A 25069-nucleotide genomic window follows, 5' to 3' on the forward strand; every position below is an offset into this window, starting at 1 on the left:
GAGGAGGAGAGGCGCGAGCGGCAGCTAAGGCGACCGCAGGAGGAGAGGCTTGAGCAGCAAAGGCGAGAAGAGGAGAGACGTGAGCTGCAGCTGAGGAGAGAGCAGGAGGAGGAGAGGCGCGAACTGCAGCTGAGGAGAGAGCAGGAGCTGGTTGAGGAGGAAGAGCAAGAACAAGCCCGGGAACTGGGCGAGAAAGGCACCCCGAAGTGGCAATGGCAGCTAGAAAGCGAGGCTGACGCCCGTCAGAGCAAAGTCTATTCAAGGCCCCTCAGGCAAGAAGAGCAGAAGCTACACCAGGAGCAGGAGCTGCAACTGAGGGAGGAGAGGCGCGAGCAGCAGGAGAGGCGCGAGCAGGAGAAGCGCGAGCAGCAGCTGAGGGAGGAGGCGTGGCAGGCAGAAGAAGAGAGCCATAGACGCCGCCAGAGGCTGCTGGCCAGACCTTCCTTGCGGGAACAACAGGAGAGGCAGCAGAGGACGGAGGAACGCCAGGAACAATGGTTCCTCCAAGAAAAGAAACAGCAGCAACGCGCCAGGGAGCAGGAGCTGCAGTTTCGAGAGGAAGAGGAGCTTCAACAGCTGGATCGCGCCGGACAGTTCCAGGACGACAGCTTCCAAGAGGATCCAGAGAAGAGGCGACGCCAAGAGGAGCAGCTTCGAAACCAAAAGTGGAGGTGGCAACTAGAGGAAGAAAGCCAGAGACGCCACCACACGCTGTATGCCAAGCCCGCCCTGCAGGAGCAACTGAAAAAAGAGGAGCAGCTCCAGCGCCAGGAGCGCGACAGGCAGAACCTTGAGGAAGAGGAGCTGCAGAGAGAAGGTAAGAGGCGCCAGCAGCTGCTGAGGCAATATCGCGAAAAGGAGCTGCAGCAAGAGGAAGAGCAGCTGCAGAGAGAGAAGAGGCGCCAGGAGCGGGAAAGACAGTATCGCGAGGAAGAGCTTCAGCAAGAGGAAGAGCAGCTGCGGAGAGGGGAACGGGAGAAGAGGCGCCAGGAGCTAGAGAGACAGTACCGCGAGGAGGAGCTGCAGCAGGAGGAAGAGCAGCTGCGGAGAGAGAAGAGGCGTCTGGAGCGGGAGAGGCAGTATCGCGAGGAGGAGCTCCAGCAAGAGGAAGAACAGCTGCAAAGAGAGGAACTCGAGAAGAGGCGCCAGGAGCTAGAGAGACAGTACCGTGAGGAGGAGCTGCAGCAGGAGGAAGAGCAGCTGCAGAGAGAAAGAAGGCGCCAGGAACGAGACAGGCTCTACCTGGAGGAGGAGGAGCTGCAGCGCCAGGAGAGGAAACGTCAATTGCAGGGTGAAGATAAGCGCAGTGATCTGAAATGGCAATGGCAACCAGAAAATGAACGTGCAATTCGTAATGAAAGCGTTTACTCCAAACGTACAGGCAATGAAGAAAAGGTCCAGCAGTTGGACAATTCCCAGGTCTGGGAGAAACAGCAGGACCGCTGGCTCCTGCTGGATGAACAGGAAGAGAAGAGAGAGCAGGAGAGGAAGCGCTGGCAGCAACAGGATAGGCAATTCCCAGCAGAGGAACGGAAGTTCCAAGAAGAGCAGCTGTTGAGAGAGGAAAGAGACGAGAAAAGACGCCCTCAGGAGCGTGACAGAAAGTTCGGTGAGGAGGAACAACTCCGTCAGGAAAGGGAGGAGGAGCAGTTGCGCCGCCAGGTCCGCGACAGAAAGTTCCGTGAGGAAGAACAGCTCCGCCAGGAAAGGGAGGAGGAGCAGTTGCGCCGCCAGGTGCGCGACAGAAAGTTCCGTGAGGAGGAACAGCTCCGCCAGGAAAGGGAGGAGGAGCAGTTGCGCCGCCAGGTGCGCGACAGAAAGTTCCGTGAGGAGGAACAGCTCCGTCAGGAGAGGGAGGAGGAGCAGTTGCGCCGCCAGGTGCGCGACAGAAAGTTCCGTGAGGAGGAACAGCTCCGCCAGGAAAGGGAGGAGGAGCAGTTGCGCCGCCAGGTGCGCGACAGAAAGTTCCGTGAGGAGGAACAGCTCCGCCAGGAAAGGGAGGAGGAGCAGTTGCGCCGCCAGGTGCGCGACAGAAAGTTCCGCGAAGAAGAGACTCTGCAACTACAGGAACAGAAAGAGCAGAGGCGCTGGCAAGAACGAGACCGGCAGTACGTGGCAGAGGAGCAGTTTACCAGGGAGAAGAGTGGTCGTCAGGAACAAGAACTGCCCCAAGAGGAAGAACAGAGACGTCGCCAGGAACGGGAGAGGAAATTCCGGGAAGAACAACTCCGCAGCAAGCTGGAGGAGGAGCAGAGGCGCCGCCAAGCTGGGGAGAGAGAATTCCAAGAAGACAAGAGAAGGAGGCCGGTTCAGGAGCCTGGCACGCGTCAGTGTGCCACTGTCCCAGTGCGCTCCAGCCCTCTCTATGAGTACATCCAGGAGCAGAGATCTCAATACCGATCTTAAAAGATGCTGTCAGTATCATGACACCTGCCAAAATGTCAGGCAAAGGAAAATGAGAAACACTCCGTACCAAGTGTTTCTGGTTGTGGGCAAACTCTGAAGTTAGAATGTGTCTTTTCTTCCTAATCTTAAATTACTCTCATTATATATACTTTGTACTTCTGCCTTTTATTGTTCCTCACTGTAGTGCTTTATTGTAAGTAGTTTGGGGTCCTTGGTGAAGATGTGGTGTGCATTTTTTAAAAACAAATCATTTTAATTTGTTTAAGGAGTCTTGTTTGAGGAACACTTTATTGCTTTCAAAAGTAAGAGTAATGTGATGATGTGAGAGTCAAAATTTTGGTTTACTTTTTTAATGTTTGATTCATCCTGTGGAGAGTTTAGATGTTTTTAATGTTAAATTCGATATTTCTTCTTAAGGCTAAATTTTATTATACTTTACCTCCAAATAGCTTCTCATATTTCTGGCATAATTAGCACAGATTCTTCCAGATGACTGATTTTTTTACAACCCTTGAATAGTGCAGGGGAAATTATTTCTGCAGAAATTCTACCTGTGAAGTCAGCCTAAAATGGAAGAAATAACTAAGAATAAAATTTAGCTTGAAGACAGAGCTAAAGTCAATCTTACACTTAAACACTTACAATCTCATGAAGCAAAAGGTGTTTTTCAAACAGCTTCAGGGCTCAAAAGTGCTGTGGTCTGTAGTGCTCAGTTCTATTCCCCCAAGTTTTGGTGGGTTTGAAGTTATTACTACTTCTGCTAATTTTAGCTTAAAGGAAACCTGCTCAGGGTCCTATGAACGTCTCTCTTGTTCTAAGGCCAAAAAGAAATTAGGAGATGGGGGGAGAAATGTGTAAACAAAGGGGCAAGTTTCTAGAGACCCTTTTATAAGATCCATCAGCCTACAATCCTTTGAGGCCTATTGGTACTACCTTGAAGACCTTCTTGTGATATAATTGGGTTGTGTGAAAAATTAATAAATGTTTGGCAAGTAATTATTGTGTCTGTGTCAATCATAAGATCTAATGGTATGGAAACTGACAAAATGTCCCAAAGATATTTTGTTACTACTGTCTGTGTTCAAATATGAAAAAGGATGGGGGTGGGAAGGAATCCTTTATGATCCACAACCTTTTTACCTAGTTAAAGTGAACCCTGTATTATTTCCATACAGGTCAATGGTAGAAACAAGGAAGCTAAGCCTATAACTCTTGAGTAATATTCTGGTGCAGTAGCATTTTCTGCAAGGAGCACAGCCTCTCTCATGTACATGTATTAGCAGAACACAATGGCAGATCTCCATCATAGAATCTAGGAATCTCCTTACACTGTCTTGGAATTTCACCATTTTTAGGTGATTTCTAACTGCAAAACTATTTTTTTCTCAAAGTTGTATATGATTTAAATTAAAGATATTCACAAACTCAGGAAGAACCTCACTGGCTTTCCTCTTTGGGCACTTATTTAGGAGCCACTTTATAAATGTCCAGGCCCTCATACTACTGAAATATACACTCATCAGCTAAGTTACAGTTCAGCAATCATAATTATGGTTAAAAAAAATTGAAACCCTTTGAACTTCTTGAAGTGCCAATTTCCAAAAAAGAAATTTCAATAAAGTTACAATAACATGTAATTTTTTAAATGTGTCAGCCAGTCCACTCCCTCTTGCTATTATTTTAACATGTCGGCAGAAGGACATGGAAGCCAACCTTCATGCCCTTCCTGAGTAATGTACATATGAACAGAACCTTGAAGCCATTGGGCAATTGCCTGATTAACTGTAAACTAGGAGCTCTATTAACATCATCTTGGTTGCTGCTGAGGGATGGGGCAGAGGGTTTAATATACTGTAATGGAAATACTAATCTCCATGTGTCATAAACTAAATTTTGTTCCTCCACTCCATCTCACTACCACCACCACCACCAAAAGTCATTATGTTGACATCTTAATCCTTAGTATATCAGAATGTAACCATATTTGGAGATATGATATTTAAAGAGGTCATTAAAATAAGGTAATTAAGTTGAGCCCTAAGCCATTATAATTGGTATCCCTGTAAGAAGGAGAAATTTGTACACAGAGAAGAAATCTGATGTGAAGACTCAGAAAATGGCCCTCTGCAAGTCAGGGATAGAGGCCTAGAATAGATTAATTATGGCCCTCTGAATAAATCCAACTCTGGTGACACCTTGATCTTGAAATTCTCGCCTCCAAAACTATGAGAAAATTTGTGTTATTTAAGCCACCTAGTTTCTGCTACTCTGTTATGACCAAGTATGATGCAAACTGATACACCATATAAGATAAGGTTATGTTACAAGGTAAGTCTATTGCATTATGATGTCCTCTATTCTTTGTCTTTTGACATTATATCTTTGGCATTGTACATGTCCTTATGTGCTCACAACACTCTTTTGTATTAAATCTACCATAGTTTCTATGGTGCAGTGAAAAGAATACTACAAGAAATCAGAAGCCTAGGGTTCATTTGACAAATATTTATTGGGCTGTGACTATGTCCAAGGTGTTGTTTCAGGCAATGCACACACAATGTTAAAGTAGTCATTCTGGCCTGTTCTTCACTTTACTAACTGTGTATCCTTATGCAAACCACTTAAACTCTCTGGATATCTATTATTTCATCTTTCTTTTTATTTCTTTTTGTAGGTTTTTGCCTTAGGGCATGTGCATTTGCTGGAGAGAGAGAGAGAGACAGTGAGAGGAAAAGTGAGAAATCACCCGTCCCTTCAGGGGAGGGGAGTGGCCACGCTGCATCCCTTCTTCTCCATTCTCCTCCAGAGATCTTGGGCATACATGTACATGTGCTCAGTGTGAGTTTCAAACCAACACATCCGAAACTTGAACTGCGGTCAGCCATGTGGGAGTCCAGCAATGTAACCACAGTGGCATCTGTTGGCCCCATTGTTTAATGTTTCAAAATATGAGGCTGGAATAGCTACCACCAAGGTTTTTCCCAAGACTGAAAAAAAATAGTTTTTAATTCTAACATTCAACTGCAGTTCTCTAAGCAACTCAAATAATCCCTCACTTCAACTTCTACCTTCAACTGACAGAAAACAGGAAACAGAATGGATTAGTGGAAGTGATCATGAGAGCCTAATTGCAGCTTCAAAGCTATTTCCTTTCTAGCCAACAAACACTGAATTTTCTCCACTTGTGGTCCAGACTTCCCTAGAGCTCCTAAGTTTATTCATTGAGGGAGAAACCCTACACTTACCTCATTTTCCTTAGTGCTACCAAAGATCATTGTCTTTCTGACTTATAAACTTCATATATGCATTTAATTATTCTCATTGATCTTGAGGAAAAAAACTAAATGATAATTTGGCCTTATCTAAACTAAAATTCAGTAACCATTAGTTAAGTGTGAAACTATCTCTGTTCCATCTTCTGCGCTAATGATACATTGCTAATATATTGCATTGAGTCAGCAAGTGTATTGGGACTTTAATCAGTTGACAACTATAATTTATGTAATGTATACTAAGCACATTTCCCTTGTTCATAGAAAACAGATAATCATATTCAATAATATGAAACTAACTCAAAAAATAGATTTCTGAAAAGGTTATCATTTTTGAGCATTTTGGAACATCCATGACAAGCACTCAAAATGTAAGAACTTTTAAAAATCCAATTTGTTGGGACCAAGTGGTGACTCAGTGGTAGCATAACTGGACCCATGTGAGTAAAGTCCTCGGTCTATGTCCTGAGACTTCATGTGCCCATGATCCAACTTGGTTGGGACAGAGGGTAGATCATGGCATGGGGACCCTGTTGGAGGTGTCTGTCTCTCTCTCGTGAAAGAAGTAAATAAATAAATTTTATTTAAAATTATCTGATTTGTCACCAGTTCCCTTTAAAAAAATGTGTGGCATTATCTGCAAGGGATCACAGCATGATCAGACACTGTGGAGGGTGCTCCTCTCCCTCTCTCTCTCTGCCTCTCTCTCTCTCTCTCTCTCTCTCTCTCTCTCACACACACACACACACACACATACACACATGTACACTTACCTTACAACTAATAAAAGAAAAAAGAAAAAAACTTTTAAATCTAACTAGAGTCTAGAATATCAGGAGATAAATAGCAAGAAATTAGGCTAGAGAAGTTTACCAGGTCTTGCAAGCCATATTCAGTTTCTTTTAAAGGCAACAAAGAATCATTATCATTTTTAAGCAAGGGAGTAACTAACCAGATTGATGATTCACAAAAAATAAATTTCATTGCTTATAATCAGATATATTGTCCTTTATGACAGCAGGCTAAGCAAAAACAGGACTCTAACCATTAGCAGAAAGAACTCAGATTTTAGAGACATGAAAATCCATATTTACAGTCAACAATCTAATATAAGGTAATTTACATAATGCTTTTAAGCTTCTGTTTTCTTACAATAATCCCTACCTTCCAGGATTATGAAGAATAAAAACCATTTTTGAAAATACAAGGTGAGCAGTTAATAAATGAGTGTCTAATCCATCAACTTTAGTTTTTGTAAGGATACTAAATCTACAAAAATAGAAGACCCAAAGTTAAAGAACTAAAACTAGAAATAAATCCAGTTCTTTTAATATGTTTCTTCATTTAATCAACACTATAATTCTAGAAATTCAAACAACATTGCCTTTATTTTCCCATTCCTTAATAAAGAAAGCAAACTCAGAATGACTTAGAAACTTGTCTAAGGTCACATAATTACTGAAGATCACAGCTGAAACCATATGAACTTTCTCATTTGTTTATTCAACAGTTATTTCTTGATCACCTAATAGGCACTAAAAATGTGAGCATACATGCACCTATAAGGGCCCCAATGTGCTACTAAGTGCTTGCAAAACCCATGAAACCATTTCCTATTTAAACACACAATGATATAATAAACATCAACCATCTCATTTACGAAACTGTGCTTATTAAGAAAGAATCATTAGGAGGAGCCCATGACTCTTGAAAAGTTTGGCCATACAGAGGTCAGCAGGTAGCGTGATGATTAAGGCACTGGATCCCACATGGCCAACTCTACAGTTTGAGTCTGGCCAGCAGCCTTAAAAATCCACTGGGCACATGTATGTGCATTCCCAAAATCCTGAGAGGAGAATGGAGGAGAAAAGATTGCGACATGACCATCCTCCCTGGGAGATGATTTCTCACTTTTCCTCTCTCTTAGTCTCTCTCTGTGTCTCTCCTTCCAGTGCAAGTGCCCTATGGCAAAAATCTTTAAAAAAAAAAAAAAGAGTTTGACCATGATGTGCACAAAGATTTAATTGCAAGGTGTTCATCTCACCATGGCTGATAATAATGAAAATAATTAAGATAGCTAAAAAAGGAATGATCACATATACTATGATACATTCATATCATGAAATGCTATGTATATATTAAAACATGTAGAAAAAAACATATAGAAAAATGTTTAATGAACTGAAAAGTTGTTTATCATATAAAATTAAATAAATTACAAAATGATATGAATAGAATTACTTCAGTTTTACAAAAATAATTTTTTTAAAGAATTATTTTATTTACCTTTATTTATTTACTTCGTTTGACCACAGAGTGAGGAGAAAGAGAGAGAAAGAGAGGCAGAAAGTGAGAAAGCAAACCACCAGGTCCAGGACTCGAACCGCGGTCGGCCATGTTGGAGTCCAGTGCCCTTAACCATCATGCCACCTGCTGGCCCCTACAAAAATAATTTGAGGGGAAATATAAAATATATACACAACAAAATGTAAGCACTAGTATTATGTGAATGATGAATGGTAGAGGTAGACTTTGAACTCAAATTGTCTAATTATAACTCTAATAGTTATTTTTTCACTATATTTCTTCTACAAAAGCTAACTGCTGTAAAGAATCGATAGTTCGGTCTTTCCCTTCAGATAACTAAGATGTAATTGGAAAGATTAGATTAACTTTGTACACATAAAATGTTTACTCATTAAGGATAGTTGTTCAATTTTATGTCCTCTCTATATATTCTATAATTACTATTTATAAACTTAAGATTATTTTATTAAAATAATTCAGAATGTAAATGATAACATCAAATAATACAAAAAAACTTATGACAAAAGTAAATAAATAAATGTCTTCCCTTACATCTCTTCAACCATAGCCCCATTCCTCAGAGAAAAGCTCTCTGATGTTTATTATTATTCTGGCAGGAACCTCTCATAGTAAAAATGATCAATTTTAAGTTACATCTCCACTATGACAAGTGAGGACTAAAATTACTTGTACTACCTATTTTCTCCTCTCCCTTTCTCAATGTTCTATATTTTTATTGTAGTAATTTTCTCCTTCTTTTCTAACTCTAAATAATATACTTATTTTTACTTTTTCCATCAACTTTTTATTTTCTTAAGGTTTTTACCATAGGGCATGTGTGCTCAACAGAGAGACAGTGAGAAGGAAAGGGAGAAATCATCCCCTCAGAGGGGTTGGCCACACCATAATCACTTCTCCATTACCCTCCTGGGATTTTGGATACACATGCATGCACACACAGTGTGAGTTTTAAGCCACCGGGTCTAGGACTCCAACTACAGCCATCCATGTGAGAGTCCAGCACCTTAACCACCACACCACTTCCTGACCCTCCATTGACTTTTGACAGTATTATTTACACATTTCTAACCACAACCAAATGCACCATGCTTTTTCTATGGGCAGATTTTAACATGTAGGAACCAATAAATGTCTTTGTTGTTACAGTAGCTCATAGGCATGTAAGTAAAGATTGCCAGAGAGCAGAAACTGAGTCTGTCACTTACTAGCTTTGTAGCCTCAGGCAAGATACTTGAACATGTTTTCCTCCTCTTTAATATTCTAAACTTTCCAAGGGTAAATCTCAGTGAACATTTCGTGGGCCTTTTTAAATCCAAGTTCTCTAAGAAATCTTCATTCATTCTTTGATAAACACATTCTTCAATTTCTTCATTCATCTTTTCAGGTTTCGTATTAGCTGAGAGTTGGATCACCCAAGTTGATTATTTATGGTTTTTATCCTTTCTCCAACCTCTTACATTTCTTTCTCTTTTTTTTAGTTTTATTCTGACTATACTGTCTAATAAGAAAGTCACTAGCCACCTGTAGCTGTGTACATTTAAATTTGAACTAATAAACACTAAATAAAATTTAAAATTTAGTTTCTTGATTAGCCCCAGAGGAGGGAGGGAGCCAAGTAGTTGTGTGATCTCTTGTTGGAATCTGGTAGCACTTGAATCATGGCTGACCCACTGACTGAAGAGCAGATTGCAGAATTTAAAGAAGCTTTTACACTATTTGACATATAAGTACTGGGTCTGAGACTTGAACTGTAGCCAGCCATGTTGGAATTCAGTGCTTTAACCCACCACACCACCTGCTGGCCCTAAAAGTTACTTTAAATCTACAGATATTTTTTGCCTTCTGATTTCCTCCTTTTAGAGCATCCTGGTCTAGTCTCCTTTTATCTCTTAAAAGTATGTTAAACAGGTCTTTTTTTTTTTTTTTTTTTTTGAGAGGTTTTTTACTATAGGGCGCGTGTGCTCACCAGAGAGAGACAGAAAGATAGAAAGCGAGAAATCACCCCCCAGGGGGAATGGCCACGCCGCAATCCCTTCTCCTCTGTTCTCTCGGGATCTTGGGCATGCACGCACATGCGCCCGGCGTGAGTTTTAAGCCACCGGGTCCGGGACGCAAACCACAGTCGACTACATGGGAGTCCAGCGACATAGCCATTACGCTAACTGCTGGTCCCAGGTCTTTATTTTTTTAATTGACAGGTAAAAGTTGTATATATTTGTGATGTATAATGTGATGATATACACACACACACACACATACACACACAACATATATATATAATGAAATAACTAAATCAAGATAATTAACACATCCATCACTTCACATACTTACTTCTTCTGTGGTGAGAGCATATAGAATCGACTCTTAGCCATTTCTATGCATACAATATATTATTGTTAACTATAGTCACCATGCCATACAATGGATCTTCAGATTTATTCCTCCTATCTAACAGAAACTGTATACCCTTTGACCAACATCTTCTTATTTCCTCTCCTCACCCAACCCTGATAACTATCAATTTTCTCTGTGTCCATGAGTTTGACTTTTTATTTTTAATTTGTTTTTAATTGCCAGAGGGTACATGCACTTGTGGAGAAAGCCACAGAAGGAAAAAGCATCCCCTCAGTGAGACATAACACAGTCTCTTCTCCATTTCTCTATCCTGTCAGGATTTGGAGCACAAATGCACACACATCTGACGTGCTTTTCGAGCCACTGGGTCTGGGACTTAGAACGTGGTTGGCATGTGTAATCAGACTGTCCTGACCACCAGGACACAGACCCAGTCCTGATTTTGACTTTTTTTTAGATTCTAAATATAAGAGAGATTATGCAGTATTTGTCTTTCTGTGCCTGGCTTATTTGACTTAGCATAATGTCCTCCAAGACCATTCATTTTTGTCACAAATTATAGCATTTCTATCTTTTTTAAGGCTGAATAATATTATATAGTATACATAACACATTTTCTTTATCTATTATTAATTTGTTGATAGACATAAGTTGATTACATATCATGGCCATTGCAAATAATGCTGCAATGAACATGGGAGTGCAGATATCCCTTTGACATACTGACTACATGTTCTTTTCTTTTCTTTTTTTTGGAGAGGATTTTGCTATAGGGCATGCACTCGCCAGAAAGACAGAGACAGAAAGTGAGAAAGCACCCCAGGGAAGATGGCCACGCCACAATCCCTTCTCCTCCATTCTCCTCTCGGGATCTTGGGCACATACGTACACGCGCCCGGCGTGAGTTTAAGCCACCGGGTCTGGGACTCGAACCACGGTTGACTACATGGGAGTCCGGTAACATAGCCATTACACTAACTGCTGGTCCCAACATATTCTTAGGATATATACACAGATGTGGAATATTGAGGACTAATATAAAAAATACAGAAGTAGAGAAGAGGATTCCTCATGGCTCCTGCAAACTAGTCATTTCAGGGGACAGGAAAAATGAAGATTTTTCTACCGATAATTCAGCCTCCAGCAAACAAAGCTAGCATGATGGATCTAAGGGCACTGTAGCTAAACATCGAAATATTATTAGGGTTAACATTCCTCAATATCTACTGAATCTGCTGCACCAGTGATCACAACAGAACGGCAAAGAGATTCCAGATCACCTCTTTCTGCTTGCTGCTGAGTACATGTACCCTGTAGCAAATTTAAACATAATAATAACAATAAAATTAAATTAAATAAATAATTCTTTAAGAAAAACAGTGTGAAATTTCTTTTAAAAATTTTTAAAGTTTTAAAAATGTTATTGACATAATAATTATACATGTTTGTGGGAGTATAATGTGATATTTGAGGGCATGAGTATACTATATAATGATTAAATCAGAGTGATTAGTATACCATTCATCTCAATCATTTGTCATTTCTTTGTGTTGGAAACATTCAAAATCATTTTTTCTAGCCACTCTGAGATACACAGTTAGTTGTTGTAAACCACCTTCTCCCTATATATTATATAATGGTAGACATTGTTTCTTCTTTTAATCAATAAAATATATATATATTAATTAGCATCTTTTACCTTATTTTCTTTTTTCTTAATTGTATCTATTTCCTCCAGGTCAGTTTTTCTGTTAAGCGTGTTTTTTTTCCTTTTCTTTTTCATGCTGCTGTCTTACTCATATTCCTAAATATTCTTAGTTGCTTATTTTTTCAATAAAGATTCTGAGTTTTACTTATTTAAATAAATAGATGCATGTTCACAGTAGGTAGGAAATTTGTGGCAGGGTCATGGAGAAGTCTGTCAATTTATCAACACAAGCTGTCAGGTTGCAAACTTCCTCCACAACTCAAATACCATTCAAAACCATTGTTCTTGGAGTTCCAATATCTATCTTAGATGCTTTAACTTTCAGGAAGTGTATTAGATGGTCAACAAATATTAACAGAGCACCTACTGCAGGCCAACTACTCCCCCAACTTGTGAGGATAAAGTAGAAAATAAAGCACAAAGAGTTCTGTCCTTAAAGAGCTTACATTTAGCATTTCTTGGAAGTTTGTTAAATTTCCTTTTTTTAATTTCTTTTTAAAATTATTTAATTTTATTTTATTCATTGTCATTATTTTTATTTTACTTTTTTAGAGTTGACCAGAGAGAGAGAAAAAGTGAGAAAGCAAGTTGCCAGGTCCAGGACTCGAACTGTGGTCAGCCATGTGGAAGTCCAGCTGCCTTAACCACCACACCACATGCTGACTCCATTGTTCAATTTCTTTAAGAAAAAGCCACTTGGGATTTTGTTAAGGAGATTAGGTAGTAAATGCCCAGCTTTCTCTATGCTCTATGCTCTAAAGCAGAGAAGAAGGGAGATGAGAATGACTGCGACAGAGTCCTTTATACAAATCTTCAATTACTGCTCCTATCTACAGCTTTACTCCTCATTAACACCTCTATTATATGTATTAATTCTGAGTCCAGCCCTTCTCCAGGTTCAAATGGTTAGATCTGCTTTCACCTCTGCCATGCCCTTCTAACACTCTCTGGGCTGTGCCTTCTCCATTTGTTTCATTTGATATAATCCCCTCTCCATTTTTCCTAGAATTATTTAAATCTCTCAGTTATGATTCTCTCTCAGTTCTATTCATAATTCTGGTTTATTGTTTTTCTCTTCATATAACAATATTTTTGTTCTATAGGCTCTCAGGAAGGGCATTAAGAATATACCTTTGTTTGGTCCATCATCATCTTGAACAAATTTCTATCACTTTTATGATAAGAAAAAAAAAAAAAGAAAAGAAAAGATAAAGTCAAAGCCTTTTTTGCTTGCCAAATTTTCCAGTAATAAATCATTAAAAGTTGTTCTGTTAGCCATTCTTTTCCAAAGTAGCCATTATATGAGTTTTATGTAAAGCCTTTATTCAAGACTTCAGTTATGCCCTTTGAAGATGTTAAAACTTGTAGGAAGATACTGATTTGGTCTAAGCCCAAATCAATGTACTGGGTCAAACAGATGATACCAATATGGAGTCAATTCATGCTAAAGGACACTAATTTAGAAGTATACTCAAGTAACAAATAGGTGAGTTTCAGTTAGTCATGGCAGCTGAGCTTTAGTCAATCACAAGTGGCCAACAACTCCAAATAAGACAACCCAAGTAAGCTCTATATCTCACTACCTTGCTCTATATCTCGCTATCTCTCTATATATCTCACGTCTGTCCTTGTACTTCCTTTTCCTCTCCATAACTACTGCCTGACCACATTGATGGTCTGAGTTCTTTGAATTTGTTCCAGTTGTGAGAGCTGCCCAATTCAAGTATCAAGAATAAAAAATCAATATTTTTAAATTTGTTAGAATTTTCTCTTTTGATAAAGAGTAATGGGATTTTAAGGATAGTTCTATTGGGTTGTCAGGAAAGTCATGACACATCTTTGCGTAGAAAAATAATTCATGACTTTCTCAACAACCTAATATATTACTTAACTCTTACATTTCTCTCTGTCTCTCTCTCACACATTCTCTTGCATGTACACACTCTTGCTCTCACTTTCATTCTCCTTCTTTCTCTACTTTCCCATACAGATTAGAGGGGAAATGATATGACAGGAGTACCATTAGAAAGACCTGTTTGGAAGGAGAAATGGCATTCAGGATCTTCACCATGGTAAAGGTAGAGTTGTTTGTGACTTCTTGTACAGCAGTCAAGATATGTTTTGCAAACTCGCCATCTCTCTGAATCACTATCCACCCAGAATATGGGTATTAATTAAACAGTCTTGAGTAAACAGTGAAAAAGTATGAGTGCCTGTAAAAAGGGCTGGGGAGCCAGCCCTTACTTTGTTTAGAGACAAGACAAGAGTCAGTTTTGGCTTTCTGAATAGAAAGCATAACATAAATCCATATATATTTTTTAAGTGGTGAGAGTTTCATGCCCTTTGCTGTACACCACTCCTCTCTAACCTTTTCCCATGACAGACTGCCAAACAGATTCAGCCTCTTTTTGGACAGTTCTAGTGACAGGATATCATTGCTTTGAGAGCAGCCCATATCATTATCAGACAACTCTATTGCCTAGAAAGTTCTTAAGAAGAACCAGAGTCTACCTTTAGAAAGTTTCAACCATTGTTCTATCCGTATTCCCTGACATGACACAGAATAAGGAATTCAAAGTAATTGGAAAGTCTATGGGCTCAGAGACATATATTCTGAGGCATTTCAATTCTGAATCCCAGCTCTGTCCTTTACTAAGTACATGTCCATAGATGCATTGTTTAACAGCTAGGAGCCTTAACTTCCATATCCATTAAAAGAGGATAATTACCCAAAACAGCTGTGAGGATTAAGATAGCCCATGGAAAGCTCCTGACATCTCATCAGTGTTTGATGAACATTAATTTCTTTTTCTTTCATATTCATGAAAATCCTTCAAGTACTTGAAGACAATTCTGCTATTTCCCCTATATCTTTCTTTCCAGTTGAACATACCCGGTTTACTTCGAACACTTCTCTAGAGACTTGCCCATGAGCTCCAGGAGGTAGACATAACTTACTCAATCCTGAGCAATAATCAGTTCTTGGGGGATGCTAACTAATCAGAATTAAGATGACCTCCATGTGCCAAACCTATTCTCAGTAGAACTCTTCTTCTTTTAGAGGGGATACTGAGACATTGTAAACTATCAGGGTGGGATTCCCCCACTCACACAGACACTATTCCATTCTCTTGCATTTGCCTCGATTATCAGGAAACTCAGAACAAGGTTTTTTACTCAAGGGCAATGTTACCCTTAGCCTCAGTTGTCTCAAACAATTACCCTCATCCCCACCCTCTTCATTAGCTCTCTTTTATATTCACTTTTTATGAATCTGTTGTCTATTTCTTACTGTCTTTGAAAAGGAAGCAAAGATTTTTAAAAATCTATTCTCTTTTTTATTTTAAAATCAAAGAGAAGAACTGAATATATTTCTCCTGATAGTTAAATTTTTTTTCTTTTTCTTTTTCTTTTTTTTTTTTTTTGAGAGGTTTTTGCTATAGGGCGCGTGCGCTCGCCAGATAGAGAGAGACATAGAGACAGAAAGCGAGAAATCACCCCCCAGGGAGGATGGTCACGCCACAATCCCTTCTCCTCCATTATCCTCTCAGGATCTCGGGCACGCACGCACATGCGCCTGGCGTGAGTTTTAAGCCACCGGGTCCGGGACGTGAACCGCGGTCGACTACGTGGGAGTCCAGCGACATAGCCATTACGCTAACTGCTGGTTCCCATAATTAAATATTCTCTACTAAAATAAAAATAGGAGGTCATAAAAACATTTACCTGTTCAGCATCTCAGCCTCACTTCTTTCCCCAGCTTGATGTTACTGTGTCACCGCCTTGTCCTTTACATAGAGAACACAGTAATACAAATATTCATTTGTAAGTTCTTTGGATTATAAAAATGCCTTTAAAAAGCAGGTATCAAACAACTTTTTTTAAAATAGCACATCTTAGTAAGCAAGATTCTGCATACGCAACAAGAGATATTTCCCCCCCCAACTCTGCCTCAGGACAAGGAGAGCAGAGGATTGAAGCACCTGAATCAACTGGTATCTCCACTTTTGTCACAAGGCTAAATGGAGCCTTTATTTTTAAACACATGAGTGGCACCCATCTTTCAGGTCTGCATACACAACAAGAGATATTTCCTCCCCCTCCCCAACTCTGCCTCAGGACAAGGAGAGCAGAGGATTGAAGCACCTGAATCAACTGGTATCTCCACTTTTGTCACAAGGCTAAATGGAGCCTTTATTTTTAAACACATGAGTGGCACCCATCTTTCAGGGTTGGGTCAAATACAGGCCATCCTGCGGGCAGAGAGAGGAATCAGATGACTTCTGAGGTCCCTGACAGTCCTATGACTTATCAAACAAAAATGTAATTGTGTCCATAGGTTTAAAAAAAAAAAAAAAAGGTTTTAAATCAACAACACCCTGAGTATACTTCAAAACTATAACGTATGAAAGTCAGTAAATGAAACAAGAAGCCCTTTCCCTTTCTTTGGATGAGTCTAAAGTCAAGAATTAATTGAAGCTTCCTAAAGAAAGAAATAAAAATAAAATGAACTGACAGCAGAGAAGTGGGGGAGACAGTTTGGTGATGATGAATCAGATCACTAGACCCAGAGGGTGGCTCCTTTTTAACTGTGCAATTAGGGACTCAATAAAAGGTGTGCTGTCTGCTCTCAGCTCACAGCACGCCGCCCCACAGTCCACTTGCTCCCACTTGTGAACAAGGTAGGTCTCACAGACTATCTGCTTGAGCATACTTAGGATCTCCGTGGCTGCTTTGCTTTTACATCAGTCTTAGGGGATACACTCTGAGTTGACTCATTAATAATATTAAACTAGGAGCTCCAACCATGCAGATACACTTCTTGCTTATGAAATTGTTTTGATCTTTTACTTTCTAAAAAAAAAAAAAACTGCTTGAATGACATAGACATGAATATGATTTAACAAGATAGGGGACTACAATGTATTGGGTTATCAGAAAAATCATAATGTATTTTTCTATGCAGAACTTCACCATGACTTTTCCAATGACCCAATATTAAAATTAAAATGAAAATGTATTTATATGGTGGGTAATGGCTGAGGAGTCCAGGCTCTGCTTCATCAATGAGTTTGTACGGAACCATGTCTTCTTGGTAAAACCATGTTGCTTCTTTCTGCAAATATAAGGGTTGATTTTCTTGCTGTTCTAGCTTTCCTCTAGAAGCTTTGCCAATTTAAAATTTATACTTTAATAAGTGGAGGAGGTTGTACTGAGAGGAAAAGAGCAGATGGGTAGTTTCAGATGGGGCTGGAAGGATGACTCCTACTCCATTGACTTCATTTGTGCATTTCATTACCTACATTTGAATTATTTTTCTTTATTTTTTAACCCTCCTTTGACAATAAAGTTTTCTCCGAGCACACCAGCACTGTTGTTTACTGCAGGGTGGGGTAAGTAACTCTTCTAATACCTACCTATGGTAGATCTTATCTCATCACAATGTCTAGTGCAAGATTAAATTACCCCCAGAGTTCAGATATAATATTTTATGATACAGAATAGAATAAGTGTTGCAAGTGGAGCTGGGAGAAGAACAGAAAGAATGACCTTGGTATCCCTTTCCAGAAGAACTCATTCTGGGAAATAAGCTTTGTTTGTTCTTTCTCATAGTCTCTCCTGAGTCTGTAAAGATGCCTCAGCTGCTGAGACATGTCCTGTGTGTGATTGAGACATTCCACAAGTATGCCAGTGAGAACGGTGACTCTCTGACCTGCAGAGAGCTGAAACAACTCTTCCAGCGAGAGTTTGGGGACTTTCTTCAGGTGAGGTGCTCACAGAGCTGTGAAACTTCTTCCCTATTTGTCCTTTTTCTATAACCCAGGCAAGATGGTCATAACTGATCCCTGATCATTTTACACTTACCTGCCAACTTTCAGGACTCACTGACTTTTGAACAACTTTTGTTCAGTCTTAGTTCCCTACTCTGTGCAATTGCTTAGTTAATCTTATAGAAAAAAAAAAAAAGAGGTTTTCTTCACTGGAACTATTACTTCATCAAAGAAGACTTCTTTGAGGAATCACAAACCATCATATATATAAATTCAACTCACAAATGATGTAAATGCTCCCTCTTAGTTATAGTTCTCTCGTGAAAAATGGCATTCAGAACCAACAAATTCTTACTGTTTGGGGAAATTTTACTAGTTGCTAAGGAATGGGGTGAAAAAAAAAGAGGATTCTTGGGAGACATACAGAAACTCAAGACATTTGATCACATGTGAATAAGCTGATTTCTCCTGTTTTTTTTTTTTTTTCCATGCAGCCACATGTCATTCATGCTGTAGAGAAAAATTTGAATCTTCTGGATATTGACAATTATGACACCATAAGTTTTGATGAATTCATTCTTGGAATCTTCAACTTGTTGAATGTATGCTATCTTGACATACAATCATTACTAAATTCAGAACCAAGACCAGAGGAGAAGTCAAATGATGTGGATCTTCAGGGGACCCCTAGAAATGGTCAGCAGACAGCAAGAACTCTACCAACTCAAGAAAATGTGATATTTCCTTCAAGAATAGCATTATCAACTCCGGTCAGATCCGAAGAAAGTGAAATAGTTAGATACAATAGGGTGGATCCATGGGGAGACAACAATACTCACAACCAGCCAGAAGCACCTATGTACAATAACCCTAAGAACCAACACCTAGAAGGAAACAAACAGAGCCAGGGAGTGGTCCAAGATATACCAGCAACAGAAGATAATGGGGACCAATTTAAGACAAACAAGCCAGTGACAGGATCAGACAAGACTAGCAGTCTCACAAAGGGAGAGGGACAGGATAAGGTGACCCTGAGGGAAAAAGATAAATCAGCCAAGGAGCGAAGTGGCACCAAGACAAGAGACTGGTTTAGAGAACAGGAACAGATCTTGGGAACCCAAAGTTCTCCACCAGAAGAAATAACACAGAGACCATCTGAAGATCAGGAAGTTGCCATAGAAAAGGGTATTAAGAAACATTCTAAAAGAAAAGAACCACCTCTGCAAAAAGATGAGCCCATTTCAGAACATGCTGACCTGCCAGAACAAGCTGCTGCCAGTAAACCATCTCAGACACAGAAATCAAATGACTCTGAGGATGATAGTAGAACACCTCATACTCAAGAACCAGGAAAGGAGGCTGACAGAACACTACATGAGACAACAAATGTCCATGAGCCTGAGGATTATGGTAGAATATCTGAGACCCAAGAACCACCTGCACAAGATGGTGAAACAAAATCCCCATCAGTCCAAGGTGGTAGCAGAAATGTTTCAGAAACACCTGGTCTTGACACTAAAAGAGAAGAGGTGAGAGATCCTGAAACCCATAAAACAGCAGGACAGCGTGAGAGAAAAACTCAATCATCAGCCCTGAAAGCCCAAACACAGAGTGAAAAGTATGAGAAACTTCAGGACTCATCAAAAGAAAAAGAAGCTGTAAAAGGTTCTGAGACACAAGAGCTAAACTCAGAGGGAGGAAATCAAAATCACCCTGAAATTGAAGGGATAGCAGTCCCAGGAGAGGAGGCAAAATTCTCTGAAGAAGATACAGCAGAAGCATTTGCAAACAATAAAAATGGCCCTGCAGCAGAAGGAACACCAGGAACAGGAGAGAGAACACAAAAGTTAACACCTCTTGAGAACCAGTCTAAAGGAAAAAATGGGGTCACCAAGACTCATAATAAGCCAATCAAAGAGGATAGTGGTTACCAGGGGAAGGATCCTGAGTCACTACTTAAACAGAATGATGAGAGGTCCTCTGAAACCCCCAACAGCCTGGCTCCAGAGGAAGGTAACAGCAACTCAGAGACACACCTTGAAACAGAGGAACCTGCAACATTGGAGGAAGAGAATGAAGATCCCCAAAAGCTGACAGAAGGTGATGACCAACAAATTCCAGGCAAGACAAAATATAATTCTTCAGTCCCCCAGTCAGGCCTTGAAGAGAAGACACAGAGAGATCAAGATGCCAGTTGTGTGGAGAGGGGTGCAGTCCATTCTAGTCCACTACACCACCTCCTGCCGGGGATGATACTGCAACAAACAGATGTAACCCCAGAGGAGCACAAAAATCAAGCTCAGACAATCCAGGCATCAGACTGAGAGCCTGGCAATGACCAGTCAAGGGCAACCCTAAGCAGCAAGGTCTCAGATTGTCCTGTCTTTCTCAACTGCAGCCAAGTATCACAACAGTATACCCAGGAATTTCTGTCTGATGAAGATTCTGCTGATACACAGCACATATCAACTCCCCAGGCCTTGGAAAATAAATAGGGTCACCCTCAGAGAGAGAAACCAGTACCACAAAGGGAGGTGAGCACCACAAAGCAATGAATCATCATCAAAGGGGAAGAAGTTATAAGAAACTTTATATAAGCCTCAGACATCTTCCTTCCCATTCACTCTCAATCCTCATGTGTGCACATTGAGATGCAGATCAATAATCCTTTAAATTCTCTTCCTAAAGTTCTATGAGTTCAAATAACAAAGTATTGAGCAGTAGAAAACACCACCAAAGAAACATCTAACCAAACAAATCCAATCAGTGAAAATTCTACAATATGGTGCTCCTCCCAAATGCTAAAATGGACTTTCTCATGAGACAATTTATTTAAATTTACCTGTCACTAAAAGCAGAAAAATCCTTTATGAGTTCAAATAACAAAGTATTGAGCAGAAAACACCACCAAAGAAACATCTAACCAAACAAATCCAATCAGTGAAAATTCTACAATACGGTGCTCCTCCGAAATGCTAAAATGGACTTTCTCATGAGACAATTTATTTAAATTTACCTGTCACTAAAAACAGAAAAATCCTTTAGCAGAAGGAAGTTATGAGACTCTGCAATACTATCATTGTATCACCAAAATCATAAAATATTAATTCATAGATACAGAATATTCTCCTTCTGGCATTTCCTAGAGAGATTTCAAGTTTAGCCTAAAATTTTACCCCTTGGAATAATCTCAGCTATCACCATGACTTAAAATAATTATTATTTTCTAGCATCTGGTTAAAGTATCAATAAATCCATGGTTTTTGTTCATGGCCAGGTACAGTTCAATCTAGGCCAAGGATTCACTTATTCAACCATTCGTTCAACAAACTTTTATTATGTCACACTCTTTATATAGCTTATGGCTCAAATTAGCAATCAGATGAAAGAGAGAGAAATAGAGACCTATGGTGTAGTTAAATAAATAAGTTGGTGATTGATTTCTTTTGTCGATCCATTTCTTTTTCCTTATTTCTCTATCTTGCCTTGGAAACATTGATCAGAAACAAAAATAATCTAGTTTCATTTTTTTTAAGAGACAATAATTATAGGATGGTGCTCTCAGAGCTTAGTAACAACCCAGGAATTGAATTATGTCGTTATAATATAATGTTTCCTGAAGCCAAAAAGCAGTCCAGTACTCCATCTCCCAGTGCATTCCCACTTTGAGACTCAATATTCTTCCACTTCAATTTACATCTCTTCCAGACCCTAAAAATCCAAGTGAGATATCCTTCCCCTCCAATGTTTTCAGCTCTTTGTATCTTAATTTCAAACATAAATGAGCATCACAATCTGAAAAAAATACTCTCTTAAATGAACAAAAGACAAGGCAATTTGCAAAACACACACACACACAAGAGCATAAATTAATCAGCCCTTTTGTCAAGCAACTTAGCACTACATATTTGGGCCCATAAAAATGACAAAGTTCATGGATAATAAATTCACCAAGAAAAAGCTATATAGAGGTCAATGAATATATGCAGTCCTTACTGGGCTTCAATAAAATGCAAATTACAAATTAGTAAAAGTTGTTTGCTTATAAGAAAGAGCAGAGAGAGAGGAGAGGAGTGGGAAGAGAGAAGTCATTCATTCCAAAACATTTGTTTAAAAAAAAATGCAAGACCAGCGGATGCCTTAATGGTTATATTGCTGGACTCTATTAGGCCAGAGGCCTGGGCAGCTTGGATGTGGGGCTTGGATGCTACACCACAGTCAGCTGATGCAACCTGGATCTGGTCTGTCATCAGACCTGTGCTGCACCCAGATCTAACCCAGATGTAGCACACGGGGCTCTACTCCACACACTGCACTCTACTCTGCACACAGGGCTCTACTCTGCACATGGCACCAAACTTTATGCAGCTCAGTAGTCTGCTCTTCCTCTAAACCATTACCACACATGGACTGTTTCTACCTCTAAGACACTCCCCTTATATACCTATACCCTTATAAAAAAAATTGCTAAACCCCACCCTAGGGCACTTTTCTCGCCCCCTCTCTCTTTCTCTGTTGGAACAGCTCTACATTTCTTTAAAAAAAAAAAAAAAACTTTAACTTTACTTGTTATTATTATTTATTTATTTTAATTTGACCAAAGAGACACACACACAGAGAGAGAGAGAGTGAGAGAAGGGGAAAGTGAGAAAGCAAGCAGCCAGATCCAGGACTTGAACTGCAGTCGGCAGTTAAGGAGCCCAGCACCTTAACCACCATGAATTTATTTTTAAAGTTTGTTTATTTCTCCTATGAGAGAAACACAGAGAGAGGAAGTCTCAACTGGATATTCGCACCACAACACAGCCCTAGTTTTGGCTGGCCCAGATTATGGGCATGTGCGGTGCTCCAAGAGGTCCTGGTACCATACACCCAAGACCTTCCCCATGCAGGGCCCATTGAATTACCACTTTACCAAAGACTGGCCCCCATTCCCAGGACTTCAAAATAAATACAGAGATCCAGGAACTATTCTAGATTCATTTAATCCAAATCACTAGGAAAGACATATGAGCTTCTAAAAGGTTCATGATTGTGATGTCTGACCCTAGATAGAGCTCTCCAGTGGTGTGCCACACGTTATACCCTTAGCTATACTCAGAACCATTCCCATTTAAAGAAAAACAACTAAAAATAATTCACAGCTACGTAGCAATAGCATGGGAGTGTCGTCATGGGGTTTGGATCACACAGCATTTAAGATTCCTCCCAAATCTCAAGTTTCTATAGCTGAAACTTACAACTGGCCACTTTCAATGAATATACACATGGCCAAGAAAACTTACTATTTTACCAGAAATATCCTAATTGATCTCTCAAACAGATTAGAATTCAGTAATGTTAATGGAACATTCCCTCTGATTTACTGAGGGGAATACTTTTCCCTTTCTCCTCATGCTTGGGTGATGGGAAGAAAACTTCTCTTTGCTCTTGGGGAGAGAGAACAAGCTTTCTGGGCCCTCATTCCTTCCTTCCAAACAGAGAAGGGTCTTATCTGACAGGTGATACTGGGAGAAGAAAGTGAGCATGTGTGCCCCAGCCCCTGGTGGGTTCCCTACCTTGGGGAGCTAACTGCGCTTGGATGCAAAGATGGGCTCTTCCCCTATGAGGCAGGGCCCTGTGGTTCTCTCCAATATTAGGGAGTCTGACTGAAGAAAAAGTCAACCTTGTTCTCTATTTTACCTCCATGACCAGCAAAGCTGATATTTTCATTTCTCTTCAACTTCCATGTCTTATTTCTTGACTTGTTCCAAAGTGAAGAGGAGAATGAAGGAGTTACTTGGTATTGTCCTTAAACCCCGCACGCAGCACAGTATGACAGAAGTTGTAATGGTACATATCTACAACTCTTATGTTCTGAACTAACTGCATTCTTTTTTCAAGTCAATGAACAATTATTTTTAAAGTATTATACAAAGTACTTTTAAAGTACAGAAAGAATAAAACATTATATAAAGGCCCTCTTTCTTTACTGGAATAAAAAGTTTAGGAATTCCAACTGCCGAATTGTTTATTTCTAGGAGACAATAATATGGATCACGTTTCCACTTTTTTGGGGACTCTCTCAGTCATGATCTGCAGAAGTTGGTCCCGGGCAATTTGAAGATAGAACTTCTTTATCTTCATACACTGTTTCACACCAAATACAATACAGATGTTCTTCTCTTAAATAACTAGTCAATATTTGTAATTTTCCAGTACACTTAAATCTTCACTGTTATATTCATCTTCATCCTATTCTTTTTCTTCCTCTTCCTCTTCTTCAGTCTCCTCTTCAAGTTTCAACCAGTACCATGCCTCCCTGGGAACCTGAATATTCTTCTGGGCATCTAACTATTGACAGGCTCGCTGGCTTCTTTTAATATCTCCTTCTAGCTTCATTTCATCTTGCTTATTTTTAAGTTGCATTTGAAACTGTTGTGCAGCTTTCTGTTCAGCTTGGTTTTTCATGTGAATCTTTCTTCTGTAGCTTTCTAATTTTTCCTCTGCTTTCCATTTTAATAATGTCTCATGACCAATATCACTTTTCCCTATTTTGACATTGAGAGGAATCAGTTCAACAATACCATCTCCGCTCTTGCCAAGAGTCTGACCACTTTTATATCCCATCTTTTGGAGCAAAGCAAACCCTTGGTTTTCACAGCCAAGTGCATTCTTCAATCCAATGTCATCTCTCTTATTCTTCCTCTTTTAAACTCTTCTGCCTATTTTTCAAATTAGCTTCCTGTTGTTTTTCTTCTTTTTGACAGGCTTCTCAGATTTGCCTCAGCATTGGCAATCCTGGTCTGATATAATCTTGGACATTAATGAAGGAATCAGACATATAATCCTCTTCTTTTGCCATGCTTAATTTCACATGGTAATGGTATCTGGCAGCTCTCAGGTCCAGTTCCAGAGACCGGTCACTCAGACCAGCTCTATTTTCTCTTTTCTCGTGTGGTCGGCCCATTCCTTACAGACTCCCACATGGTGGACTATGGTTCAAGTCCTGGACCTGGTGGCTTAAAAACTCACACCAGGCGCGTGTGCATGCATGCCCAAGATCCTGAGAGGAGGGGGAAGGAGAAGGGATTGTGGCATGACCATCCTCTCTGGGGGTGATTTCTTGCTTTCTGTCTCTTTGTCTCTCTGGCAAGTGCATGCACCCTATAGCAAAAAATCTCTCTTTAAAAAAAAAGTAAATAAACAGGTTAGCCAGATACAGGGTGGAATAAGAGATGCATAAGTGA

General features: G+C 39.8%; 2 protein-coding genes and 1 pseudogene across 2 annotated transcripts in view; 2 read left to right on the top strand and 1 right to left on the bottom strand.

Moving 5' to 3' along the window:
- Window positions 1–3393, top strand: part of TCHH (trichohyalin) — a 5844-nt gene extending 2451 nt beyond the window's left edge. Inside the window, exon 3 of the mRNA XM_027768302.1 lies at window positions 1–3393. This exon is cut by the window's left edge and continues 15 nt beyond it. Within this exon, the coding sequence (XP_027624103.1) occupies window positions 1–2406 (2406 nt within the window). The 3' untranslated portion in view covers window positions 2407–3393.
- A 14309-nt stretch (window positions 3394–17702) lies between these two features.
- Window positions 17703–20395, top strand: TCHHL1 (trichohyalin like 1). Its single transcript, XM_006172136.1, is given in 2 exon segments — window positions 17703–17834; window positions 18335–20395. Coding segments are annotated over 2 exon segments (2193 nt in total).
- A 3509-nt stretch (window positions 20396–23904) lies between these two features.
- LOC102480845 (G patch domain-containing protein 11 pseudogene) lies at window positions 23905–24714 on the bottom strand (annotated as a pseudogene).
- Between the last annotated feature and the right edge of the window lie 355 nt (window positions 24715–25069).

This window comes from Tupaia chinensis, unplaced genomic scaffold (genome assembly GCF_000334495.1).
Source record: "Tupaia chinensis unplaced genomic scaffold, TupChi_1.0 Scaffold145814_1, whole genome shotgun sequence".
Lineage (NCBI taxonomy): Eukaryota > Metazoa > Chordata > Mammalia > Scandentia > Tupaiidae > Tupaia > Tupaia belangeri.